Source organism: Astatotilapia calliptera, chromosome 16 (assembly GCF_964374335.1).
Source record: "Astatotilapia calliptera chromosome 16, fAstCal68.1, whole genome shotgun sequence".
Lineage (NCBI taxonomy): Eukaryota > Metazoa > Chordata > Actinopteri > Cichliformes > Cichlidae > Astatotilapia > Astatotilapia calliptera.
In genome coordinates this window covers 26,711,510-26,738,850 of record NC_137437.1, presented here as the reverse complement: position 1 = coordinate 26,738,850, position 27,341 = coordinate 26,711,510, and the positions used below count along the sequence as shown (strand labels likewise).

General features: G+C 42.8%; 5 protein-coding genes across 6 annotated transcripts; 1 reads left to right on the top strand and 4 right to left on the bottom strand.

Annotated features, from left to right (window-relative positions):
• Nucleotides 1-3: 3 nt before the first annotated feature.
• On the top strand, nt 4-2,343 carry LOC113027505 (uncharacterized). 2 transcript variants are annotated; one of them, XM_080290986.1, is made up of 2 exons: nt 4-2,058; nt 2,147-2,343. In XM_080290986.1, the coding sequence occupies exon 1, from the start codon at nt 56-58 to the stop codon at nt 1,913-1,915; it is 1,860 nt and encodes a 619-aa protein (XP_080147112.1). In that variant the 5' UTR covers nt 4-55; the 3' UTR covers nt 1,916-2,058; nt 2,147-2,343. The 2 variants fall into 2 exon arrangements, with proteins under 2 accessions (XP_080147112.1, XP_080147111.1); XM_080290985.1 differs by having other exon boundaries at nt 4-2,068.
• A 1,335-nt stretch (nt 2,344-3,678) lies between these two features.
• Nucleotides 3,679-4,798, bottom strand: LOC113008197 (olfactory receptor 4B13-like). Its single transcript, XM_026145439.2, has one exon. The coding sequence runs from the start codon at nt 4,700-4,702 to the stop codon at nt 3,758-3,760; it is 945 nt and encodes a 314-aa protein (XP_026001224.2). The 5' UTR covers nt 4,703-4,798; the 3' UTR covers nt 3,679-3,757.
• Nucleotides 4,799-11,837: 7,039 nt separating this feature from the next.
• Nucleotides 11,838-12,856, bottom strand: LOC145421070 (olfactory receptor 4B13-like). The gene has a single exon (XM_080290830.1). The coding sequence runs from the start codon at nt 12,780-12,782 to the stop codon at nt 11,838-11,840; it is 945 nt and encodes a 314-aa protein (XP_080146956.1). The 5' UTR covers nt 12,783-12,856.
• Nucleotides 12,857-14,506: 1,650 nt separating this feature from the next.
• On the bottom strand, nt 14,507-16,814 carry LOC145421012 (olfactory receptor 6N1-like). Its single transcript, XM_080290717.1, has one exon. It carries the CDS (start codon nt 16,621-16,623, stop codon nt 15,679-15,681), a length of 945 nt encoding a protein of 314 aa, XP_080146843.1. The 5' UTR covers nt 16,624-16,814; the 3' UTR covers nt 14,507-15,678.
• Nucleotides 16,815-18,347: 1,533 nt separating this feature from the next.
• LOC113008189 (olfactory receptor 6N1-like) lies at nt 18,348-21,116 on the bottom strand. The gene has a single exon (XM_080290916.1). It carries the CDS (start codon nt 20,465-20,467, stop codon nt 19,523-19,525), a length of 945 nt encoding a protein of 314 aa, XP_080147042.1. The 5' UTR covers nt 20,468-21,116; the 3' UTR covers nt 18,348-19,522.
• Between the last annotated feature and the right edge of the window lie 6,225 nt (nt 21,117-27,341).

The following is a 27,341-nucleotide window of genomic DNA, read 5'->3' as shown; positions in this document are numbered from 1 at the left end:
CGCTGCTGCAAGCCGGCCTACAGTACGACTAGCGTCGCCTCATTCAGCAGTCTCCATGCCGCTGGCGGCTTCACCATCTGTGGATGTAGCGCCGTCGTCATCTCATCCGCATGTAGTCACCCCTCAGCCATCTTCTTCACCGGCTCTGCCTTCACCTTCCCCGCCTGCGTACACCGCATCACCATCTTCGGATCATCCATCTGTGACTGGAGCGCAGCCGGAGGTGCCCGCACGGCCAGCTGTGGGGCCCAGCGAGCGGGAGCCGGAGCCCAGCGAGCGGGAGCCGGAGCCCAGCGAGCGGGAGCCGGAGCCCAGCGAGCGGGAGCCGGAGCCCAGCGAGCGGGAGCCGGAGCCCAGCGAGCGGGAGCCGGAGCCCAGCGAGCGGGAGCCGGAGCCCAGCGAGCGGGAGCCGGAGCCCAGCGAGCGGGAGCCGGAGCCCAGCGAGCGGGAGCCGGAGCTCAGCGAGCCGGAGGAGCTCGGCGTGCCCGAGCAGGAGCTCAGCGAGCGGGAGGAGCCCGCGTCGCCAGCTGTGGAGCTCAGCGAGCCGGAGGAGCTCGGCATGCCCGAGCAGGAGCTCAGCGAGCGGGAGGAGCCCGCGTCGCCAGCTGTGGAGCTCAGCGAGCCGGAGGAGCTCAGCATGCCCGAGCAGGAGCTCAGCGAGCGGGAGGAGCCCGCGTCGCCAGCTGTGGAGCTCAGCGAGCCGGAGGAGCTCAGCGAGCCGGAGGAGCTCAGCGAGCCGGAGGAGCTCAGCGAGCCGGAGGAGCTCAGCGAGCCGGAGGAGCTCAGCGAGCCGGAGGAGCTCAGCGAACCACCAGCAGAGGAGCTCGGCGAGCGGAAGGAACAACCGGCGCTGCCAGCCGAGGGGCTCTCGCTGCCAGCCGAGGAGGGGCTCTCGCTGCCAGCCGAGGAGGGGCTCTCGCTGCCAGCCGAGGAGGGGCTCTCGCTGCCAGCCGAGGAGGGGCTCTCGCTGCCAGCCGAGGAGGGGCTCTCGCTGCCAGCCGAGGAGGGACCCGCTCAGGCGGAGGTCAGCGAACCGGAGGGACCTCCACGTCTAGCGCGGCCTCCACGCCATCCACGTCCAGTGCGTCCACGTCAGCGACCGGCTCGTCATAGACCATGTGCCACGCCTCGCTGTTGCTCACTGGAGCAGCGACGTTGCCATCGGACCCGTGGCAGGCCACCAGAACCGTTCCGCCGTCACCGGACCCGTGGCAGGCCGCCGGAGGAGCAGCGCCGCCGCCACCGGACCCGTGTCAGGCCACCAGAACCGTTCCGCCGCCACCGGACCCGTGTCAGGCCACCAGAACCGTTCCGCCGCCACCGGACCCGTGGCAGGCCACCAGAACCGTTCCGCCGCCACCGGACCCGTGGCAGGCCGCCGGAGGAGCAGCGCCACCGGACCCGTGGCGGGCCACCGGAACCGTTCCGCCGCGGCTGCCGGAACCGTGGCCGCCCGCCGGAGCTGCTGCGTTTCCATCCAGGGGTTAGAGGTAGGCCACCTGAACTGTTTTGCCGCCACTGTCTAACCCGCGGCGGGTCCCGCTTGTTTTGCCATCCTGCGGGTCGGCCGCCGGAACTGTGTTTGCTGCCGCTGGACCGGGGGATTGGACTGTTGAACTGTGTTTTTCTGTTGTTGCTTTGTAGTGGCTGTTTAGCGGAGTGGTTTTGGGGCCCTCCGTCCTGGACCTCCCGCCGCCCGCCCTGGGTTGGTTGTACTGTTGTTTTTGGTTTGTGTTTTTGGGTCGTCGGGAGCCGACCCTTAGAGGGGGGGTACTGTCATGGCCTGGGTCTAGGGACCCAGGGCTCAGGCATTTTCGGTGTATGTTTATGTTTATGTTTTCCGTGTGTTGTATTGGTTTGCTCTCCATCTCTCCATGTGTCTCTGTGTGAGCTTCCGGAGGTGTGGGTTCGCTGAGGAGACTGCGAACCCGGAAGTGGTCTACTCGAGAGACGGCCGCACCTGCCGCTCGTCGTCCTCTGCCAGCTGCAGCAGATTACGCTCGTCTAGGAACGGCATTTAGGACTGCAGCTGAGCTGAGGCCGACGCTGGATCCTTGAGTCAGAACTCGTCAGTACTGCCGTGAGCTTTTACGTAACCTCCGCGGAAACAGATCCCCTGCTAACCCCCTGCCTTTTGTGTTACCAGGAATCGGGAGCGGAGTACGCCTCTAAAGTCACGGTGTGGGAATTGGAGTTTTTTGGAGTCGCCACCTTTCACTTCTCACGGACATCTGCACTGTGTGGGATTCAGGGAGAATCACCACGGGACCACAGTGCTGGGATTTTGTATATAGTTGTGTGTTTTTCACCTCCTGTAAATAAATCCACTGTCCTTCACTTAGAGTCTCGCGTTTGGGCCCTGCTTTCACTGTCACTCCACGGTCTGCCATCGCAGCCCGTGACAGTCAGTGTCTCTCTGCCTCTCACCCCATTCTGGTACCCTCTCAGGTTTGTCATTTAGCTTTCCCAGTTTAGGTCTTTAGTTTTGTCTTCCCTCTTGCCTGTTTTGTCATCTCACCACTGTGTAAATATAACATCACCAGCATTATCATCTACTGCCTGCAATTTGGGTCCTTTCTCCCGTCAATACCACATGGCTCGCCTCGACAGCCGTGACAGAATGTTTATATCACACAACTTGATGTTAGCAGGACATTGATGGAGAAAAAGCAGAAAGGTGTTAGCCTGGAGAAACACACCAGCTGAGAGAGCCTCCTTCCTAGTTAAGGCGAGGAAGGAGTAGAAGAGAAGGGAGTTACTGTTAAAATACTATTATTGCATTGTTTTTTGTTGGGGTTTTTTTTTTATGCTATGGGATTGAAAAACTTCAAAAAACAACAACAGCACAATTTTATGCTTGATATGCTAAACAAAACTTTAATTTTTAAAGTAGCAAATACTACAGTATGTCAAGCAATGGGGATATATGATCAGATTTCAAAAAGTACAGAATTATGGTGTCATTAATTAATGTACAGAGAGAAATTTACATATAAATTTAAAAACAAAAAAAATGCAAAATAAAAGTAGGTAACAGTTCAATTACTATTTTTCCAAAATAATAATAAAAAAAACCTTTATATATAAATAAATAAATACTACTGAAAAAATACAACCTAATAACACTGATCCTTATATTTATATATGGAACGTGTTTATAGGAAAAAAAAAAAAAGAAACATTAAGCATTGTTAACTGACCTTTGTGATAAACTGAGATGTAACACACAGGGATTCCTGCACTAACCAGCCCTTTACAACAGAATATTTCATACAATATTTTGTTTACTTTAAACCTAAAACACTTTGAAATAAACCTGTTTAATCAACTTGCACATATATCAGCTAATATACCTTGAACATCAAGACACAGCAAGGCAAAGAAATGAAATGTCAATTTGTGATGATTTCTGAATGGTATATAGATGAATTTTACAACAGTACTTAAAAACTCATGCAGAATACTTTTTCAAATGAAATTCTTAGTCAAAAACATGAAAAAAATGTTGTTTTCATTTAATGTTCGTGCTGGATTGAGCAAATATGACACATGACAAATTTATGTCATATTATGATAAATATAACAAAGAATATTAGTAAAATTAGTCTAGTCCAAATATATGTTTGCCTTAGACAAGGCAAATATGACTAAATGTTTCTGAATCAAGTGCCTTCAGAAAGACTTGTATTTATATTGCTGCATCTGTTTTGAATATTTTTGAATTGTTTTAAATAAGGAAATCTAACCTTAATGGAAATCATTTCCCTTTCAAATAAATTAAACTCAAGATTCTGTTTCGTATTTTGCTGAGTTTAAATCCATACACGAGAGGATTCATAACTGGAGGGATGATGAGAAATTCAAGAGTGATGAAGTTTTGGAGGCTTTGGGGTAAATCTCTGGAGCCAAAGCGCAAGTACATCCAATCAACAGCCATTACAGTGAAATTTATGATCACAGAAGTCAGATGGGCCACACAGGTCTGCATAAACATTACTCTGTCCTCTCTGGACCTCACACATGTTTTAATAAGATATATGTAAGTCCAAATTATGAAAACATAATGAAAATAACAAATGACAAGTATCACATATGCACTGATGTTATTTGGAAAAGTGTCAGCTTCAGGACAAGCAAGTTTAAAAATTAACCAGTTTAGACATAAGGCTCTCTGAATGTTTATACCACATAACTTGAGTCTTGCTGTAAGCAGGACATTAATGGAAAAAAGACAGAAAGGTGTCAGCCAGGAGAAACACACCAGCTGTGAAAGCCTCCTCTTAGTCATGAAAGAGTAGTAGTGCAGAGGTCGACATATAGCCATATACCTGTCAAAGGCCATGACAGTTAAAATAGACAAATCACAAAAAGAAAATGAATACGCGATAAAAGCTTGTAAAAGGCACCCTTCATAGGAGATTCTGTGAGAAGACGACAGTAAATCTGAAAGGAATTTGGGGTAGAAACCTGTGGTTCCATAGAGTGCATTAATGCAAAGGCTACTCAGGAAAATGTACATAGGTTCATGGAGGCTTTCATCCAAGACAATGAGCAGCACAAGAGAAATATTGAAGAACAAAATCACACAGTAATACAGTAAAGTAACTGAGAAGAGGGGTACTGTGAAATTCATCGTCTCATTAAATCCTGACAGAATAAAACTTCTTTCATTAGACTGATTATCCATGATCAGAGGGCACATCTACCTTTTTAAAATAACAACATAACAGAGCACTGAGCTGCTGCGTCTGTACCTGACTAATGTCTGCTGTCCCTCTTCACCTCCCATTAATTATAGAATAAAATAAAATACTATATACAGTACAATAAATAGAATAAAATATACAATAGGATAGAAATAGAATGCAAATGCTTTATACAACTGAGTAAAAATACAACTTTGTCAGAAAAAGAGTATTGCACTCAGAGTGTGTGGATGTGTGTGTTTGATCAGTTAAAGTCTTTGTTGTGGAGTCTGACAGCAGTGAGGAGGAAAGACCTGCGAAATCTCTCCGTCCCACACCGTGTGTGCCGCAACCTGCCACTGAAAGAGCTGCTCAGTGCTGTCACAGTCTCCTGCATGGGGTGGGAGATGTTGTCCAACAGGGATGAGTGTATGTTTTTCTTCTGTGTCCTGTTTGTTTCTATATGTGTCTTTCTGGCTGCTGTTACAAGCAAATTTCCCCTTGTGGGACAATTAAAGGATTATTCTATTCTAATGCGATTTCTATCAAACTATTTTTCTCCTACAGTTACACAGAGGCCTGACAACAATATTATACATTCACATTATAATGCAGCAACCTAATGTTATCACATCATATCACAACTCCACACTGTGTATTTAAGCCCTCAGTTCCCAGTCTTGTCATTCCGTCCATTCCTCATGTGTGTTTTCAGTTCAGTCCATCCAGTCAGCCAGCCAACCATTAATTTATTAATTCACTCACTCACTCCCTCACTCATTCATTCAATTGGTATAGTCAGTCCGTCTTCTCATGTTCTGTTCATCCTGGCTTCACAACAAACATCATCCACATCCTTCACCAGCCTGCGAGTCCTGTGTTTGAGTCCTCTCTTCCTTCCACACATCACATTGTGTCACATATATAGAGACTGTTTATACATAGGGCCCAGGATTCTGTGCTAACATGAACCTTGTACAATGTGTGGTGCCAACTCATAAACAAAAACACACTTGCTGTGTATATAGTACTGTCAGGCCTTTATTTTTTAACAGCAGCTCTGTGGAAAGAAGGTAGTTTTAAAGCAGCATGAATCTATAACCTACTAAGCAATCACTTCTTTCTTCCCCTGTCTTTGAATTAATTTGCAAACTGTGAAACTGATATTCTGTTAAATATAGACATCATCATGTCAGTTATATTTTCTGAATTAGCCTTGTGATATAAGTGTACAATGAGCGAGACTACAGAGGCACCCGAAAAACTGGCTAAACTTTGAGCCACAGTAAACACGTCACTCTTGAGACTCAAACATTTTATGCTTGAAAAAAGGATATAAATATGAGTCTGTTACTTGAGAAACAAAAACCTATTTACTGTAAATGACAATAAATTGACCAATTTACATCTTAATGGAACGTGTTAGAGATATGGCATTATGACACCTTAAGTTCAAACGATAAGATGACCTGGATTAAACCTAAAACCAGAAGTGGAAATGCATTTTAGTTTACATCTGAAAAAATGTAAAAAACAAAAAACAATAATGATAAATTTTTAAAAGGTAAAATATGTGTTAGTTGTCTTTAGATCTTTGATAGTCTAAAGGTCAAATTTAAGTAAACAATAATGCTTTTTACTGAGACTTGGTTGTCTTGGTGCATTTATAGTTAATGTTATGAGGCCTTCATTTGCTGTCATGTACAAGAGAATAATGTACATTTTTGAAATTTTATTTTGCTCCATTTTTATTTGGTGAACAAGAAAATCTTAATTTCGAAGTTCTTTTAAAATAAAATAAACCCAATATCCTGTTTCGTATTTTGGTGAGTTTAAATCCATATATGAGAGGATTCATAACTGGACGGATGATGAGAAATTCAATAGTGATGAAGTTTTGGAGGCTTTGAGGTAAACGTATAGAGCCAGATATCATGTACACTGGATCAAGAAAAAACAGGAAAGTCATCAAAGAGATCAGGTGGGGCACACAGGTCTACGTAAACTTTAACCTGTCCTCTCTGGACCTCACACATGTTTTAATAAGATATATGTAAGTCCAAATTATAAAAAGCCAATGACACAGATAAACAATAAGTGTTACATTTGCACTGATGTTTTTTCTAAAGGTGTCAACATCAGGACAAACAAGTTTAATTATTAACCAGTTTAGATACAAGACTCTCTGATTGTGTCATGGTCCTGGGTCGGTGACCCAGCGCTTTTAGTTTATTATGATGATGATTATTGTTCGAGTTCTATGTGTTATATCCGGTCTGTGTCTCTGTCTGTCTATGGTGTCACCCCGTCTTTATGCGAATCTGTCTGTTTAGTTCTGTGTCTTGTTTGGTTCCCTGTGTCTGAGTTTCCTGTCTTATTGTGAAGGTCTCTGTCTGATGTGAGTGTGTTCAGTTTACGTTTCCCCTGTCCCGTCAGCTCTGATTTCTCCCAGCTGTGTTGCCCTTCTGTCTCTCATCCCCTGATTACTGGTGTGTGTATTTAAGCCCTGTGTGTTCTCCTGCCTGTTGCTGGTTCGTCTGCGTTACGCCGTGTCAGTCTGCGTTACGCCGTGTCAGTCTGCGTTACTCTGTGGTCCATGGTGTCCTGTTCCTCGTCCGTGTCTCTCTGCCTCTCACCCCATTCTGGTACCCTCTCAGGTTTGTCATTTAGCTTTCCCAGTTTAGGTCTTTAGTTTTGTCTTCCCTCTTGCCTGTTTTGTCATCTCACCACTGTGTAAATATAACATCACCAGCATTATCATCTACTGCCTGCGATTTGGGTCCTTTCTCCCGTCAATACCACACGGCTCGCCTCGGCAGCCGTGACAGTACGAACCGGCCAAACATGGACCCAGCGGCATTCGCACCTTCCAAGGAGGTTCGGGAGGAATTAACCGATTCAGTTTCAAGATGGACTAATCTGTGGCTAGAGCATGAGGGGGAGGAACTTCGTCATGCTCTGGAGGCCCGACTACAGCGGCTAGTTTCCAATCACCCCTGGCTGCTGGATTCACTTCACCCACTCGTACAGGACTTCATCCTCAACACACTTCATCTTCACCCCCCAACTGCGACAGCTGACCTGCCTGGCTTACTGGAAGATCCTCTCCCCAGTCCACCAGAGGACTCTCAGCCGGACAAAATGCCGCCCGTTCAGTCGGCTTCTCCCTCCTTCCGGGCAAAACGGCGGTCACGCCGCCGTCATCCTTCGCTCGCCAAGCAAGCCCTCGGGGTCAGTGAGAGTGACTGTTTCATTTACATGCAGCCCCCCAGTGGCCAGCTCACACCAGCCCAGGCTTTTTACAAAGCACTGGGAATCATCCTCATTCCACCCAGCCTATCCACCCCACAGCAGGAGCAGCCACTTCAGAGCTGGCTCATATCACCGCCCGCTTCCCCTGCCGCTCTTGCCCCTTCTCCCAGGTGGAAGCGACGTCCACGCGGCCGTCAGTTACCGGCAGATTCTGTGAGTCAGGAACACAGAGTTTTTTTTCTGTTCCATCTGAGCTTGCATTCATGACCACTCTGTCAGTTGATCCTGAGTCTAGTAATTCAATGCCAGTCAACTCAGGTTTATTCAAATGTGAAAAGATTAATTCAGAAACGGTTAATTCTTTGTCAGATACTCCAAGGTCCGTTAACACATGCTCTGAGGATTTAAAGGACTGCTTTCATTCTGCCTCTTCCGAGTCCTGTGTTATGCTAACCAGGACTTTTAATCCGGAATCTGAAAATAAAAAAGACTATCTACTAGAAGCTCGGTTAGCCGCCGGGCCAGAAGCTCAGTCGCCACCTCCACCACATTCAGCCTCACCACCCATAGCTCAGTTACAGTCACAGCCAGACTTACTGCAAACTATGTTGCAATCCCTAGCCCAGTCAGTAGCCCAGTTGGCAGAAGAATCATCAGCCTTATCATCCATTCAGTCTCCCACTCCACCACCATTGTCATCACAACCATTATGTCAGTCACCCTCAGTTCAGCCTCCTGTTCAGCAGCCACCAGCCCTGCATCCTGTGTCAGTTTCTCCACCTGTACAACAATACAAGTCAATTCAACCTGAAAAACACTGTTCTTCGCCCATCCATTCCAAGCAGAGAGACAAATCTAATAATGTCAACATTCCTCAAAGGCTGGCCAGTTCTGAGACTGAGATGCACTCCAGGGCCTCCATTGAGGCTGGGTTTCAGCCCCCAGCTGACTCTGGACCCCTGGAGGTTAAGAAGCCAGCTGAGGACTGCACCCGGCTGTTGCTGCCTGAGCAGAGTCAATGCTCTGTGCAGCTGCAGCCTGCTATGTGCCTGCCAGAGGCCCGTGCGCCTGCTGGTCCTGTTCTGTGCCTGCCAGGGGCCCGTGCGCCTGCTGGTTCTGTTCTGTCCCTGCCAGGGGCCCGTCCACCTGCTGGTTCTGTTCTGTGCCTGCAAGAGGCCCGTGCGCCTGCTGGTCCTGTTCTGTGCCTGCCAGGGGCCCGTGCGCCTGCTGGTCCTGTTCTGTCCCTGCCAGGGGCCCGTGCACCTGCTGGTTCTGTTCTGTCCCTGCCAGGGGCCCGTGCACCTGCTGGTTCTCTTCTGTGCCTGCCAGAGGTCCCTGTGCCCACTGGTCCTGAGACTGTTCTCGCTGGAGGGCCCGAGGAGCCCATCCAACCTCCTGCCTCGTCAGCTGGAGGGCCCGAGGAGCCCATCCAACCTCCTGCCTCGTCAGCTGGAGGGCCCGAGGAGCCCGTCCAGCCTCCTGCCTCGTCAGCTGGGGGGCCCGAGGAGTATCGTCAGCGTCGCCAGCTCCGGCTTCATCCTCCGCTTCAGCTGCTTCATCCTCGTCTGGCCCAGCCTCCGCTTCGCCTTCGTCTGGCCCAGCCTCCGCTTCAGCTGCTTCATCCTCGTCTGGCCCAGCCTCCGTGTCTTCGCCTTCGGCGTCGCCTGGTCCAGCCTCGTCTGGGTCTGTGGTTTATTGGCCGCCTTCCAGGCCACTGGTCGGGCGTCATCTCCATCGTAGGCGGCCCCCAGACCCCCTTCGCCTGAATCGCCGCCGCTGCCTTCCGCTGCCTTCCGCTGCCTTCCGCTGCCTTCCGCACGGCCGGCCCCTGGACCCCTTTCGCCTGAGTCGCCACCGCTGCCTTCCGCACGGCCGGACCCCGGATCGCCGCCGCTGCCTTCCGCACGGCCGGCCCCCTGAACTGTTTCCACGTCGCCGCCGTTGCCGTCCGCACGGCCGGCCCCCTGAACTGTTCTTTTTTGGACTCCTCTTTTGTTTTGGGGCTTTCTTGTGCTTCGGTGTTTTGTTTCGAGCCCTCCTTCCTGGACCCCCGCTGCCCGCCCTGTTCGGGTTGTTTTCTGTTTTGGGCGGTTTTTGTGTTTTTCTTTCGTTTTCTTGTGTTGGGCTGTCTGGTGCCAGCCCTTGAGGTGGGGGGTACTGTCATGGTCCTGGGTCGGTGACCCAGCGCTTTTAGTTTATTATTATGATGATTATTATTGTTCGAGTTCTATGTGTTATATTCGGTCTGTCTGTCTATGGTGTCACCCCGTCTGTTTGCGAATCTGTCTGTTTAGTTCTGTGTCTTGTTTGGTTCCCTGTGTCTGAGTTTCCTGTCTTATTGTGAAGGTCTCTGTCTGATGTGAGTGTGTTCAGTTTACGTTTCCTCTGTCCCGTCAGCTCTGATTTCTCCCAGCTGTGTTGCCCTTCTGTCTCTCATCCCCTGATTACTGGTGTGTGTATTTAAGCCCTGTGTGTTCTCCTGCCTGTTGCCGGTTCGTCTGCGTTACGCCGTGTCAGTCTGCGTTACTCTGTGGTCCACGGTGTCCTGTCCCTCGTCAGTGTCTCTCTGCCTCTCACCCCATTCTGGTACCCTCTCAGGTTTGTCATTTAGCTTTCCCAGTTTAGGTCTTTAGTTTTGTCTTCCCTCTTGCCTGTTTTGTCATCTCACCACTGTGTAAATATAACATCACCAGCATTATCATCTACTGCCTGCGATTTGGGTCCTTTCTCCCGTCAATACCACATGGCTCGCCTCGACAGCCGTGACAGAATGTTTATATCACACAACTTGATGTTAGCAGGACATTGATGGAGAAAAAGCAGAAAGGTGTTAGCCTGGAGAAACACACCAGCTGAGAGAGCCTCCTTCCTAGTTAAGGCGAGGAAGGAGTAGAAGAGAAGGGAGTTACTGTTAAAATACTATTATTGCATTGTTTTTTGTTTTTGTTTTATGCTATGGGATTGAAAAACTTCAAAAAACAACAACAGCACAATTTTATGCTTGATATGCTAAACAAAACTTTAATTCTTAAAGTAGTAAATACTACAGTATGTCAAGCAATGGGGATATATGATCAGATTTCAAAAAGTACAGAATTATGGTGTCATTAATTAATGTACAGAGAGAAATTTACATATAAATTTAAAAACAAAAAAAATGCAAAATAAAAGTAGGTAACAGTTCAATTACTTTTTTTTCCAAAATAATAATAAAAAAACCTTTATATATAAATAAATAAATACTACTGAAAAAATACAACCTAATAACACTGATCCTTATATTTATATATGGAACGTGTTTATAGGAAAAAAAAAAAAAGAAACATTAAGCGTTGTTAACTGACCTTTGTGATAAACTGAGATGTAACACACAGGGATTCCTGCACTAACCAGCCCTTTACAACAGAATATTTCATACAATATTTTGTTTACTTTAAACCTAAAACACTTTGAAATAAACCTGTTTAATCAACTTGCACATATATCAGCTAATATACCTTGAACATCAAGACACAGCAAGGCAAAGAAATGAAATGTCAATTTGTGATGATTTCTGAATGGTATATAGATGAATTTTACAACAGTACTTAAAAACTCATGCAGAATCCTTTTCAAATGAAATTCTTAGTCAAAAACATGAAAAAAATGTTGTTTTCATTTAATGTTCGTGCTGGATTGAGCAAATATGACACATGACAAATTTATGTCATATTATGACAAATATAACAAAGAATATTAGTAAAATTAGTCTAGTCCAAATATATGTTTGCCTTAGACAAGGCAAACATGACTAAATGTTTCTGAATCAAGTGCCTTCAGAAAGACTTGTATTTATATTGCTGCATCTGTTTTGAATATTTTTGAATTGTTTTAAATAAGGAAATCTAACCTTAATGGAAATCATTTCCCTTTCAAATAAATTAAACTCAAGATTCTGTTTCGTATTTTGCTGAGTTTAAATCCATACATGAGAGGATTCATAACTGGAGGGATGATGAGAAATTCAAGAGTGATGAAGTTTTGGAGGCTTTGGGGTAAATCTCTGGAGCCAAAGCGCAAGTACATCACATCAACAGCCATTACAATGGCATTTATGATCACAGAAGTCAGATGGGCCACACAGGTCTGCATAAACATTACTCTGTCCTCTCTGGACCTCACACATGTTTTAATAATATATATGTAAGTCCAAATTATGAAAAGCCAATGAAAATAACAAATGACAATTATCACATATGCACTGATGTTATTTGGAAAAGTGTCAGCTTCAGGACAAGCAAGTTTAAAAATTAACCAGTTTAGACATAAGGCTCTCTGAATGTTTATACCACATAACTTGAGTCTTGCTGTAAGCAGGACATTAATGGAAAAAAGACAGAAAGGTGTCAGCCAGGAGAAACACACCAGCTGTGAAAGCCTCCTCTTAGTCATGAAAGAGTGGTAGTGCAGAGGTCGACATATAGCCAGATACCTGTCAAAGGCCATGACAGTTAAAATAGACAAATCACAGCAAGCAAATGAATACATGATAAAAGCTTGTAAAAGGCACCCTTCATAGGAGATTCTGTGAGAAGATGACAGTAAATCTGAAAGGAATTTTGGGTAGAAACCTGTGGTTCCATAAAGTGCATTAATGCAGAAGCTGCTCAGTAAAATGTACATAGGTTCGTGGAGGCTTTCATCCAAGACAATGAGCAGCACAAGAGAAATATTGAAGAACAAAATCACACAGTAATACAGTAAAGTAACTGAGAAGAGGGGTACTGTGAAATTCATTATCTCATTAAATCCTGACAGAATGAAACTTCTTTCATTAGACTGATTATCCATGATCAGAGGGCACATCTACCTTTTTAAAATAACAACATAACAGAGCACTGAGCTGCTGCGTCTGAACCTGACTAATGTCTGCTGTCCCTCTTCACCTCCCATTAATTATAGAATAAAATAAAATACTATATACAGTACAATAAATAGAATAAAATATACAATAGGATAGAAATAGAATGCAAATGCTTTATACAACTGAGTAAAAATACAACTTTGTCAGAAAAAGAGTATTGCACTCAGTGTGTGTGGATGTGTGTGTTTGATCAGTTAAAGTCTTTGTTGTGGAGTCTGACAGCAGTGAGGAGGAAAGACCTGCGAAAGCTCTCCGTCCCACACCGTGTGTGCCGCAGCCTGCCACTGATGGAGCTGCTCAGTGCTGTCACAGTCTCCTGCATGGGGTGGGAGATGTTGTCCAGCAGGGATGAGTGTATGTTTCTGTTCTGTGTCCTGTTTGTTTCTATATGTGTCTTTCTGGCTGCGGTTACAACCAAATTTCCCCTTGTGGGACAATTAAAGGATAATTCTATTCTATTCTAATGCTGTTTCTATCAAACTATTTTTCTCCTACAGTTACACAGAGGCCTGACAACAATATTATACATTCACATTATAATGCAGCAACCTAATGTCATCACATCATATCACAACTCCACACTGTGTATCTAAGCCCTCAGTTCCCAGTCTTGTCATTCCGTCCATTCCTCATGTGTGTTTTCAGTTCAGTCCATCCAGTCAGCCAGCCAACCATTAATTTATTAATTCACTCACTCACTCCCTCACTCATTCATTCATTTATTCAATTGGTATAGTCAGTCCGTCTTCTCATGTTCTGTTCATCCTGGCTTCACAATAAACATCATCCACATCCTTCACCAGCCTGCGAGTCCTGTGTTTGAGTCCTCTCTTCCTTCCACACATCACATTGTGTCACATATATAGAGACTGTTTATACATAGGGCCCAGAATTCTGTGCTAACATGAACCTTGTACAATGTGTGGTGCCAACTCATAAACAAAAACACACTTGCTGTGTATATAGTACTGTCAGGCCTTTATTTTTTAACAGCAGCTCTGTGGAAAGAAGGTAGTTTTAAAGCAGCATGAATCTATAACCTACTAAGCAATCACTTCTTTCTTCCCCTGTCTTTGAATTAATTTGCAAACTGTGAAACTGATATTCTGTTAAATATAGACATCATCATGTCAGTTATATTTTCTGAATTAGCCTTATGATATAAGTGTACAATGAGCGAGACTACAGAGGCACCCGAAAAACTGGCTAAACTTTGAGCCACAGTAAACACGTCACTCTTGAGACTCAAACATTTTATGCTTGAAAAAAGGATATAAATATGAGTCTGTTACTTGAGAAACATAAACCTATTTACTGTAAATGACAATAAATTGAACAATTTACATCTCAATGGAACGTGTTAGAGATATGGCATTATGACACCTTAAGTTCAAACGATAAGATGACCTGGATTAAACCTAAAACCAGAAGTGGAAATGCATTTTAGTTTACATCTGAAAAAATGTAAAAAACAAGAAACAATAATAATAAATTTTTAAAAGGTAAAATATGTGTTAGTTGTCTTTAGATCTTTGATAGTCTAAAGGTCAAATTTAAGTAAACAATAATGTTTTTACTGAGACTTGGTTGCCTTAGTGCATTTATAGTTAATGTTATGAGGCCTTCATTTGCTGTCATGTACAAGAGAATAATGTACATTTTTGAAATTTTATTTTGCTCCATTTTTATTTGGTGAACAAGAAACTCTTAATTTTGAAGTTCTTTTATCCAAATCCAAATTCTAAAAAGCCAATGACACAGATAAACAATAAGTGTTACATTTGCACTGATGTTTTTTCTAAAGGTGTCAACATCAGGACAAGCAAGTTTAATTATTAACCAGTTTAGATACAAGACTCTCTGAATGTTTATATCACACAACTTGAGTCTTGATGTTAGCAGGACATTGATGGAGAAAAGGCAGAAAGGTGTTAGCCAGGAGAAACACACCAGCTGAGAGAGCCTCCTTCCTAGTTAAGGCGAGGAAGGAGTAGAAGAGAAGGGAGTTACTGTTGAAATACTATTATTGCATTGGTTTTTGTTGGGGTTTTTTTTATGCTATGGGATTGAAAAACTTCAAAAAACAACAGCACAATTTTATGCTTGATATGCTAAACAAAACTTTAATTTTTAAAGTAGTAAATACTACAGTATGTCAAGCAATGGGGATATTTGATCAGATTTTAAAAATTCAGAATTATGGTGTCATTAATGTACAGAGAGAAATTTACATATAAATTTAAAAACAAAAAAAAAGCCAAATAAAAGTAGGTAACAGTTCAATTACTATTACTATTTTTCCAAAATAATAATAATAAAAAACCCTATATAAATACATAAATACTACTGAAAAAATACAACCTAATAACACTGATCCTTATATTTATACATGTAATGTGTTTATTGAAAAAAAGAAAGATTAAGCATTGTTAACTGACCTTTGTGATAAACTGAGATGTAACACACAGGGATGCCTGCACTAACCAGCCCTTTACAACAGAATATTTCATACAATATTTTGTTTACTTTAAACCTAAAACACTTTGAAATAAACCTGTTTAATCAACTTGCACATATATCAGCTAATATACCTTGAACATCAAGACACAGCAAGGCAAAGAAATGAAATATCAATTTGTGATGATTTCTGAATGGTATATAGATGAATTTTACAACAGTACTTAAAAACTCATGCAGAATCCTTTTTCCTTAGACAAGGCAAACATGACTAAATGTTTCTGAATCAAGTGCCTTCAGAAAGACTTGTATTTATATTGCTGCATCTGTTTTGAATATTTTTGAATTATTTTAAATAAGGAAATCTAACCTTAATGGAAATCATTTCCCTTTCAAATAAATTAAACTCAAGATTCTGTTTCGTATTTTGGTGAGTTTAAATCCATACATGAGAGGATTCATAACTGGAGGGATGATGAGAAATTCAAGAGCGATGAAGTTTTTGAGGCTTTGGGATAAATCTCTGGAGCCAAAGCGCAAGTACATCGCATCAAAAGCCAGTACAGTGGCATTTATGATCACAGAAGTCAGATGGGGCACACAGGTCTGCGTAAACTTTACTCTGTCCTCTCTGGACCTCACACATGTTTTAATAATATATATGTAAGTGCAAATTATGAAAAGCCAATGAAAATGATAAATGACAATTATCACATATGCACTGATGTTATTTGAAAAAGTGTCAGCTTCAGTACAAGCAAGTTGAACAATTAACCAGTTTAGACACAAGGCTCTCTGAATCTTTATACCACATAACTTGAGTCTTGCTGTAAGCAGGACATTAATGGCAAAAACACAGAAAGGTGTCAGCCAGGAGAAACACACCAGCTGTGAAAGCCTCCTCTTAGTCATGAAAGAGTAGTAGTGCAGAGGTCGACATATAGCCATATACCTGTCAAAGGCCATGACAGTTAAAATAGACAAATCACAGCAAGCAAATGAATACATGACAAAACCTTGTAAAAGGCACCCTTCATAGGAGATTCTGTGAGAAGATGACAGTAAATCTGAAAGGAATTTTGGGTAGAAACCTGTGGTCCCATAAAGTGCATTAATGCAAAGGCTACTCACGAAAATGTACATAGGTTCATGGAGGCTTTCATCGAAGACAATGAGCAGCACAAGAGAAATATTGAAGAACAAAATCCCACAGTAATACAGTAAAGTAACTGAGAAGAGGGGTACTGTGAAATTCATCGTCTCATTAAATCCTGACAGAATGAAACTTCTTTCATTAGACTGATTATCCATGATCAGAGGGCACATCTACCTTTTTAAAATAACAACATAACAGAGCACTGAGCTGCTGCGTCTGTACCTGACTAATGTCTGCTGTCCCTCTTCACCTCCCATTAATTATAGAATAAAATAAAATACTATATACAGTACAATAAATAGAATAAAATATACAATAGGATAGAAATAGAATGCAAATGCTTTATACAACTGAGTAAAAATACAACTTTGTCAGAAAAAGAGTATTGCACTCAGAGTGTGTGGATGTGTGTGTTTGATCAGTTAAAGTCTTTGTTGTGGAGTCTGACAGCAGTGAGGAGGAAAGACCTGCGAAAGCTCTCCGTCCCACACCGTGTGTGCCGCAGCCTGCCACTGAAGGAGCTGCTCAGTGCTGTCACAGTCTCCTGCATGGGGTGGGAGATGTTGTCCAGCAGGGATGAGTGTATGTTTCTGTTCTGTGTCCTGTTTGTTTCTATATGTGTCTTTCTGGCTGCGGTTACAACCAAATTTCCCCTTGTGGGACAATTAAAGGATAATTCTATTCTATTCTAATGCTGTTTCTATCAAACTATTTTTCTCCTACAGTTACACAGAGGCCTGACAACAATATTATACATTCACATTATAATGCAGCAACCTAATGTTATCACATCATATCACAACTCCACACTGTGTATCTAAGCCCTCAGTTCCCAGTCTTGTCATTCCGTCCATTCCTCATGTGTGTTTTCAGTTCAGTCCATCCAGTCAGCCAGCCAACCATTAATTTATTAATTCACTCACTCACTCCCTCACTCATTCATTCATTTATTCAATTGGTATAGTCAGTCCGTCTTCTCATGTTCTGTTCATCCTGGCTTCACAATAAACATCATCCACATCCTTCACCAGCCTGCGAGTCCTGTGTTTGAGTCCTCTCTTCCTTCCACACATCACATTGTGTCACATATATAGAGACTGTTTATACATAGGGCCCAGAATTCTGTGCTAACATGAACCTTGTACAATCTGTGGTGCCAACTCATAAACAAAAACACACTTGCTGTGTATATAGTACTGTCAGGCCTTTATTTTTTAACAGCAGCTCTGTGGAAAGAAGGTAGTTTTAAAGCAGCATGAATCTATAACCTACTAAGCAATCACTTCTTTCTTCCCCTGTCTTTGAATTAATTTGCAAACTGTGAAACTGATATTCTGTTAAATATAGACATCATCATGTCAGTTATATTTTCTGAATTAGCCTTGTGATATAAGTGTACAATGAGCGAGACTACAGAGGCACCCGAAAAACTGGCTAAACTTTGAGCCACAGTAAACACGTCACTCTTGAGACTCAAACATTTTATGCTTGAAAAAAGGATATAAATATGAGTCTGTTACTTGAGAAACATAAACCTATTTACTGTAAATGACAATAAACTGAACAATTTACATCTCAATGGAACGTGTTAGAGATATGGCATTATGACACCTTAAGTTCAAACGATAAGATGACCTGGATTAAACCTAAAACCAGAAGTGGAAATGCATTTTAGTTTACATCTGAAAAAATGTAAAAAACAAGAAACAATAATAATAAATTTTTAAAAGGTAAAATATGTGTTAGTTGTCTTTAGATCTTTGATAGTCTAAAGGTCAAATTTAAGTAAACAATAATGTTTTTACTGAGACTTGGTTGCCTTAGTGCATTTATAGTTAATGTTATGAGGCCTTCATTTGCTGTCATGTACAAGAGAATAATGTACATTTTTGAAATTTTATTTTGCTCCATTTTTATTTGGTGAACAAGAAACTCTTAATTTTGAAGTTCTTTTATCCAAATCCAAATTCTAAAAAGCCAATGACACAGATAAACAATAAGTGTTACATTTGCACTGATGTTTTTTCTAAAGGTGTCAACATCAGGACAAGCAAGTTTAATTATTAACCAGTTTAGATACAAGACTCTCTGAATGTTTATATCACACAACTTGAGTCTTGATGTTAGCAGGACATTGATGGAGAAAAGGCAGAAAGGTGTTAGCCAGGAGAAACACACCAGCTGAGAGAGCCTCCTTCCTAGTTAAGGCGAGGAAGGAGTAGAAGAGAAGGGAGTTACTGTTGAAATACTATTATTGCATTGTTTTTTGTTGGGTTTTTTTTTATGCTATGGGATTGAAAAACTTCAAAAAACAACAACAGCACAATTTTATGCTTGATATGCTAAACAAAACTTTAATTTTTAAAGTAGTAAATACTACAGTATGTCAAGCAATGGGGATATTTGATCAGATTTTAAAAATTCAGAATTATGGTGTCATTAATGTACAGAGAGAAATTTACATATAAATTTAAAAACAAAAAAAAAGCCAAATAAAAGTAGGTAACAGTTCAATTACTATTACTATTTTTCCAAAATAATAATAATAAAAAACCCTATATAAATACATAAATACTACTGAAAAAATACAACCTAATAACACTGATCCTTATATTTATACATGTAATGTGTTTATTGAAAAAAAGAAAGATTAAGCATTGTTAACTGACCTTTGTGATAAACTGAGATGTAACACACAGGGATGCCTGCACTAACCAGCCCTTTACAACAGAATATTTCATACAATATTTTGTTTACTTTAAACCTAAAACACTTTGAAATAAACCTGTTTAATCAACTTGCACATATATCAGCTAATATACCTTGAACATCAAGACACAGCAAGGCAAAGAAATGAAATATCAATTTGTGATGATTTCTGAATGGTATATAGATGAATTTTACAACAGTACTTAAAAACTCATGCAGAATCCTTTTTCCTTAGACAAGGCAAACATGACTAAATGTTTCTGAATCAAGTGCCTTCAGAAAGACTTGTATTTATATTGCTGCATCTGTTTTGAATATTTTTGAATTATTTTAAATAAGGAAATCTAACCTTAATGGAAATCATTTCCCTTTCAAATAAATTAAACTCAAGATTCTGTTTCGTATTTTGGTGAGTTTAAATCCATACATGAGAGGATTCATAACTGGAGGGATGATGAGAAATTCAAGAGCGATGAAGTTTTTGAGGCTTTGGGATAAATCTCTGGAGCCAAAGCGCAAGTACATCGCATCAAAAGCCAGTACAGTGGCATTTATGATCACAGAAGTCAGATGGGGCACACAGGTCTGCGTAAACTTTACTCTGTCCTCTCTGGACCTCACACATGTTTTAATAATATATATGTAAGTGCAAATTATGAAAAGCCAATGAAAATGATAAATGACAATTATCACATATGCACTGATGTTATTTGAAAAAGTGTCAGCTTCAGGACAAGCAAGTTGAACAATTAACCAGTTTAGACACAAGGCTCTCTGAATCTTTATACCACATAACTTGAGTCTTGCTGTAAGCAGGACATTAATGGCAAAAACACAGAAAGGTGTCAGCCAGGAGAAACACACCAGCTGTGAAAGCCTCCTCTTAGTCATGAAAGAGTAGTAGTGCAGAGGTCGACATATAGCCATATACCTGTCAAAGGCCATGACAGTTAAAATAGACAAATCACAGCAAGCAAATGAATACATGACAAAACCTTGTAAAAGGCACCCTTCATAGGAGATTCTGTGAGAAGATGACAGTAAATCTGAAAGGAATTTTGGGTAGAAACCTGTGGTTCCATAAAGGGCATTAATGCAAAGGCTACTCACGAAAATGTACATAGGTTCATGGAGGCTTTCATCCAAGACAATGAGCAGCACAAGAGAAATATTGAAGAACAAAATCCCACAGTAATACAGTAAAGTAACTGAGAAGAGGGGTACTGTGAAATTCATCGTTTCATTAAATCCTGACAGAATGAAACTTCTTTCATTAGACTGATTATCCATGATCAGAGGGCACATCTACCTTTTTAAAATAACAACATAACAGAGCACTGAGCTGCTGCGTCTGTACCTGACTAATGTCTGCTGTCCCTCTTCACCTCCCATTAATTATAGAATAAAATAAAATACTATATACAGTACAATAAATAGAATAAAATATACAATAGGATAGAAATAGAATGCAAATGCTTTATACAACTGAGTAAAAATACAACTTTGTCAGAAAAAGAGTATTGCACTCAGTGTGTGTGGATGTGTGTGTTTGATCAGTTAAAGTCTTTGTTGTGGAGTCTGACAGCAGTGAGGAGGAAAGACCTGCGAAAGCTCTCCGTCCCACACCGTGTGTGCCGCAGCCTGCCACTGAAGGAGCTGCTCAGTGCTGTCACAGTCTCCTGCATGGGGTGGGAGATGTTGTCCAGCAGGGATGAGTGTATGTTTCTGTTCTGTGTCCTGTTTGTTTCTATATGTGTCTTTCTGGCTGCTGTTACAAGCAAATTTCCCCTTGTGGGACAATTAAAGGATTATTCTATTCTATTCTAATCAAGTTCAAGTTCAAGTTCAAGTTCAACTTTGTCACTTCAACCATATACAGTTTAAAAATACACAGTGAGGCGAAACAACGTTCCTCCAGAAACCAAGGTGCTACAAGACAAGTTAGTGCAAAAAAAATAATAATATATAATATATCTAGTAATAATATTGTGCAAAAGAGCATTTACAGGTTGGTGTGTGCGATGGTTTGGTGGTGTAGGTCAGTGTGTTTGCGCTTTGTGTTGGTTAGTTAGTCCAGACTCAATGTTTTGAGGTATTTGAGTTAAGCTGAGTGATAATGTTAGTGTATGTGTGTGTGTGCGTGTTTATCAGTCAGTCCCTTTTTGCTGAGGAGACGGATGGCTTGTGGAAAAAAGCTGTTGCACAGTCTGGATGTGCGTGCCCGAATGCTTCGGTACCTTTTTCCAGATGGCAGGAGTGTAAAGAGTGTGTGAGAGGGGTGTGTCCGATCAGCCACAATGCTGGTGGCTTTGCGAATGCAGCGTGTGGTGTAGATGTCCTCAATAGAGGGTAGAGAGACCCCGATGATCTTCTCTGCTGTTCCCACTATCCGCTGTAGGGTCTTGCGGTCTGATATGGCACAGCTCCCAAACCAGACAGTGATGCAGCCGCTCAGGATGCTCTCAATAGTTCCTCTATAGAAGGTGGTCAGGATCGGTGGTGGAAGCCGGGCCTTTCTCAGTCTTCTCAGAAAGAAGAGACGCTGTTGGGCTTTCTTGTGCAGGGAGCTGGTGTTGAGGGACCAGCCGAGGTCCTTCTCCAGGTGTACACCCAGGAATTTGGTGCTGTCAACGATCTCCACAGAGGAGCCGTTGATGCTCAGCGGTGAGTGGTCGCCTCGTGTCCTCCTAAAGTCAACAACCATCTCTTTTGTCTTGTCAACATTCAGAGACAGGTTGTTGTCCTTACACCAGTCCGTTAGTCTCTGCACTTCCTCTCTGTACGCTGACTCGTCGTTCTTGCTAATGAGACCCACCACGGTCGTGTCATCAGCGAATTTAATGATGTGATTTGAACTGTGTGTTGCTACACAGTCATGAGTCAGCAGTGTGAACAGCAGAGGACTGAGCACACAGCCTTGTGGGGCCCCAGTGCTCAGTGTGGTGGTGCTGGAGGTGCAGTTCCCGATCCGTACTGACTGAGGCCTTCCGGTCAGAAAGTCCAGGATCCAGTTGCAGAGGGAGGTGTTCAGGCCTAACAGGCTCAGCAGTGCTGTTTCTATCAAACTATTTTTCTCCTACAGTTACACAGAGGCCTGACAACAATATTATACATTCACATTATAATGCAGCAACCTAATGTCATCACATCATATCACAACTCCACACTGTGTATCTAAGCCCTCAGTTCCCAGTCTTGTCATTCCGTCCATTCCTCATGTGTGTTTTCAGTTCAGTCCATCCAGTCAGCCAGCCAACCATTAATTTATTAATTCACTCACTCACTCACTCATTCATTCATTTATTCAATTGGTATAGTCAGTCCGTCTTCTCATGTTCTGTTCATCCTGGCTTCACAACAAACATCATCCACATCCTTCACCAGCCTGCGAGTCCTGTGTTTGAGTCCTCTCTTCCTTCCACGCATCACATTGTGTCACATATATAGAGACTGTTTATACATAGGGCCCAGAATTCTGTGCTAACATGAACCTTGTACAATGTGTGGTGCCAACTCATAAACAAAAACACACTTGCTGTGTATATAGTACTGTCAGGCCTTTATTTTTTAACAGCAGCTCTGTGGAAAGAAGGTAATAATAATAATAATAATGGATTGGATTTATATAGCGCTTTTCAAGGCACCCAAAGCGCTTTACAATGCCACTATTCATTCACTCTCACATTCACACACTGGTGGAGGCAAGCTACGGTTGTAGCCACAGCTGCCCTGGGGCAGACTGACAGAAGCGAGGCTGCCATATCGCGCCATCGGCCCCTCTGGCCAGGTAGTTTTAAAGCAGCATGAATCTATAACCTACTAAGCAATCACTTCTTTCTTCCCCTGTCTTTGAATTAATTTGCAAACTGTGAAACTGATATTCTGTTAAATATAGACATCATGTCAGTTGTATTTTCTGAATTAGCCTTGTGATATAAGTGTACAATGAGCGAGACTACAGAGGCACCCGAAAAACTGGCTAAACTTTGAGCCACAGTAAACACGTCACTCTTGAGACTCAAACATTTTATGCTTGAAAAAAGGATATAAATATGAGTCTGTTACTTGAGAAACATAAACCTATTTACTGTAAATGACAATAAATTTACCAATTTAGATCTCAATGGAACGTGTTAGAGATATGGCATTATGACACCTCAAGTTCAAACGATAAGATGACCTGGATTAAACCTAAAACCAGAAGTGGAAATGCATTTTAGTTTACATCTGAAAAAATGTAAAAAACAAAAAACAATAATAATAAATTTTTAAAAGGTAAAATATGTGTTAGTTGTCTTTAGATCTTTGATAGTCTAAAGGTCAAATTTAAGTAAACAATAATGCTTTTTACTGAGACTTGGTTGTCTTGGTGCATTTATAGTTAATGTTATGAGGCCTTCATTTGCTGTCATGTACAAGAGAATAATGTACATTTTTGTGTTGTGAAGTAGTGGACACTTTAACGTAGTCCAGCTCTATACCGCCATAATAATCCAAACACTCATCAGATTTACCTGTTTCGCTGCGTTTGGTTCGCTCCGCCGTGGCCTGTGAAGGGGGTATCCCTGGAGTGGACTCAGATCTGTCTCTGGGCAATTCACTTTCAAGAAAAATCACAATTACAATTACAACAGTTATCACTCCTAACACTACCATTGCTCTCCACTTTCCCCATAACCCCATTTTGGTTATTTCTGTCATCGCTTTTTATCCAATTTAATTTCACTTGTTCTTTATGGGGGTTTTTTGGTTTTTTTTTGTTTTTTTGCTTTTTTATTTACTTACGTTTTTTTGCTTTTTTATTTACTTTTGTTTTTTGTTGTTATTGTTGTTATTATTTTAACCCTTTATCTTCTGAGTCGGGTGATTCTCTCTTACTCTTCTTTCTTCAACTTCCGGGGTCTTCAGTCGTTGCATGGATCAGGGATTTATTCTGTCCCTGGGCTGGGATCCATGTGGGGGGTCTCAGCTGAGTTCCCCCTCTTTTCCTTTGCAGAGAGCCTTTCCGACCTCTTAGGCTCTTCCGCTACAGCACACTGGCTCCAGTGGTACCAGGTTTCGCCTTTCCCTTTCAGTCGGACCGCGTGTGAGGTCCTGGTTTCCACCTCGAATGGACCTGTCCACCTGGGCTCGTTCCACTTTCGTTTGTAGACCTTCAGTCACACTCACTTTGCCTCTGGCACCGTCTGCTCCTGTCCTTGGCCTGCAGTCACCGGTGATGTAAAACTTAAGACAAGAGCTTTCAGTGTTTTAAATTGCTTTAAATGTTCAAATGTAGGCATTTCTTGTCTTAAAGCTGGCACCCCTGCAGTGGGGCCAGGAAATTGTCTCCCAGTGAACAACTCATAAGGAGTAAACCTGGTGGACTGATTTACTGAGCATCTAATGCTCATGAGCGCTATTGGTAATGCATCAACCCAATCCATTTTAGTCTGTGCACAGATCTTAGCCAATTTATTTTTTACATTTTGATTCATTCGCTCAACCTTACCTTGAGACTGTGGATGATAAACTGTCCCAAACCTGTGTTGCAACCCTAACATGGATTCCACTTCCTGCAAATGTTTATTCTTAAAATGTGTCCCATTATCTGATCTAATTCTCTCTGGGAATCCATGCCAGGGAACATAATTATTTACCAAACACTTAATGACTGTTGTGCTGTCTTCTCTCCGGGCTGGCCACGCCTCTGGCCACCCTGTCAAACTATCCACACATACCAGCAGGTATCTAAAACCCCTCACTGGTGTCACCATGTCTGTGTAGACAATCACTATTTCCTGACCCGGCCTCTGTGTCAGGGGAAACTTACCCATCTCTGGTTTCACTGTAGGTTTAGGATTGTGTTGGCCACAGATAAGGCAGGTTCGCACATGTTCCCTCAACATGTCCTTCAGGAATGGGTGCCACCAATGAAAGAGATTCCTCTCCATCTGGGCGACACCCACATGCCCAAGGCCATGAGCCTCTCTGATCTTTTTCTCTGCCAAATCTGCAGTCAGCACTGGTCTTCCATCTGGCCCCCTCCAAATGTTGCTTACCTTTATGGCTCCTCTCTCCTTCCAGAGTGACTTTTCTTCTGGAGAGGCCTTCTCTTGTTCTTTTATGATCTCTTCGCGTTCCAGCCCTGGATTTTCTTCCCAATCCATTCCCACACTTACCATTTGTCTGATCCCCGTGTAGCCAACCACCTTTTTGGCTGCTTCATCCGCTGCTCGATTACCCCGAGCAACCCAAGTGGCTGAATCATCGTGTCCCTTCCACTTTATGATTGCTACCTCCAGGGGTCCTTCCAGGGCTTCTTCCAGGGCCTTCATCTCCTTCTCATGTTTGATTGGTTGTTGATTGGTAGTGAGGAATCCCGCTCTCTTCCACTGACTCAGCTCCACATGTGCAGCTCCAAAGGCATAGGCTGAATCAGTGTAAATGTTTATCCTTTTTCCTTGAGCATATTTCAGAGCTTCAATCAGTGCAACCACCTCTGCTCTCTGCGCTGACTGCTGCCCTTCCAGCTTTGCTGCTTTGATCACCTCCAGCTGCTCCCCTCTCTTACTTACCACTGCATTGCCTGCCTTGAGCCCCTCCTTCTCATCCCTAAAGCAGCAGCCATCTGTGAAGAGATCCTCTGCTCCTTCCATGGCTTCCGCTTTGAGATCTGGTCTCGTTTTCTCTTCTCTCCAGACCGCCTGGGCGCAATCATGCGGTTCCCCTGACCCCATTTGGTCTGCCATGTTTATCCCTTCATGTATGAAAGTCAATTTTGGAGCCTCCAGCACTTTGCTGAGCCTCTGTTGTCTAAGTGGGGTCATGGTGAAGGCCTGTGAGTTAACATAAGCCGTGGTGGCTTATGTTAAACTGTGTTGTTAACATAAGCCGTGGTGGCTTATGTTAACAACACAGTTTTAACAACTGTGTGTTGTTAAAACTCTCAGTGGGTGTCCTCTGACTATATGTGCTACTTTCTGGATGGCCTTTGCCACTCCAGCTACATGCTGAGTGCATGTAGGGTGCCTTTTCTCCATGTTGTCTAAACATACACTAATGTACATTAAAACCTGTCTGCCTCCCCCTTTTTTCTGAAACAAAACGCCATTCACCACCCCTTTTGTTTCAGAAACATCTAAGAAGAAGTCCCTGTTGTAATCTGGCACAGCTAAATCTACTGCACGAGAAAGGTCCTGTTTCAAAGAAATGAAGCATTGTTCAGCTTCAGTAGTCCAGTTCAACTTAGCAGTCAGGTCCCTCATGCCATGCTGCTTCACCAAATCACGCAAAGGCTTAGTACGGCCCACATAGTCTGGAATGTACTGCCGGCTGTAGCCTGTGAGACCTAAAAAAGAAAGCATCTCTTTCACAGTCTCCGGTCGCGAGAGGGAGAGAATGGCACTTCTATGAGCAGCCATCAACCCCACCATATGCTGTTTCACCTCTCTCCCTAAAAAAGTCACCTGTGGTCTCACCAACTGTAATTTGTCTTTACTCACTTTAAAACCCGCCTCCGCCAGTCTCTTGAGCACGGTCATGGTGGCCTGAAAGCAAGCATCTGCCGTGGGAGCGGCAATCAGGAGGTCGTCCACATATTGAACCAGAGTGCAGCCAGCCGGCATCACACACGGTTCCAACATCTGCTTCAACACTTGGTTAAAAATCCCCGGTGACAGAGCAAATCCCTGTGGCAACTGAGTATACCTTAACTGTTGACCCCTGTAAGAAAAAGAAAACACATCACGCAGAGAGTGGTGCAAAGGTAAACAAAAAAAGGCATTTGCCAGGTCAATGCATGTAAACCAACGCTGCTATGGGGAGAGATTAGTCAATGCAGTAAATGGATTAGGAACTGCCACAGTTTTAGTTTTCAAAATTGCATTAATAGCCCGCAAATCATGAGCCATACGGTATTTACCTGTGCCATGCTTTTCCACTGGCAAAATGGGCGTGTTCCATTGAGACGTGGAAGGCTCCAACACCCCCACCTTTAACAGCCCTTCAATAGTCTCTGCAATGCCTTCCTCTGCCTGTGGTGAATGTCGGTACTGCGGACGCCATATTGGAATGTCAGATTTAAGTTCAAAGGTCACAGGCGAACAGGTGGTTAAGCCAACATCCGTAGGCCCCTGTGACCACAGTGTGTGAGGCAACTGTGAGAGGCCTTTAACCGCCTCTGGATGATCTGTCAGTT

What these genes read in the sequence shown, in the direction of transcription:
- LOC113027505 (XM_080290986.1), top strand. Translation starts at nt 56, where the DNA reads ATGCCGCTGGCGGCTTCACCATCTGTGGATGTAGCGCCGTCGTCATCT.
- LOC113008197 (XM_026145439.2), bottom strand. Translation starts at nt 4,702, where the DNA reads ATGTGCCCTCTGATCATGGATAATCAGTCTAATGAAAGAAGTTTTATT.
- LOC145421070 (XM_080290830.1), bottom strand. Translation starts at nt 12,782, where the DNA reads ATGTGCCCTCTGATCATGGATAATCAGTCTAATGAAAGAAGTTTCATT.
- LOC145421012 (XM_080290717.1), bottom strand. Translation starts at nt 16,623, where the DNA reads ATGTGCCCTCTGATCATGGATAATCAGTCTAATGAAAGAAGTTTCATT.
- LOC113008189 (XM_080290916.1), bottom strand. Translation starts at nt 20,467, where the DNA reads ATGTGCCCTCTGATCATGGATAATCAGTCTAATGAAAGAAGTTTCATT.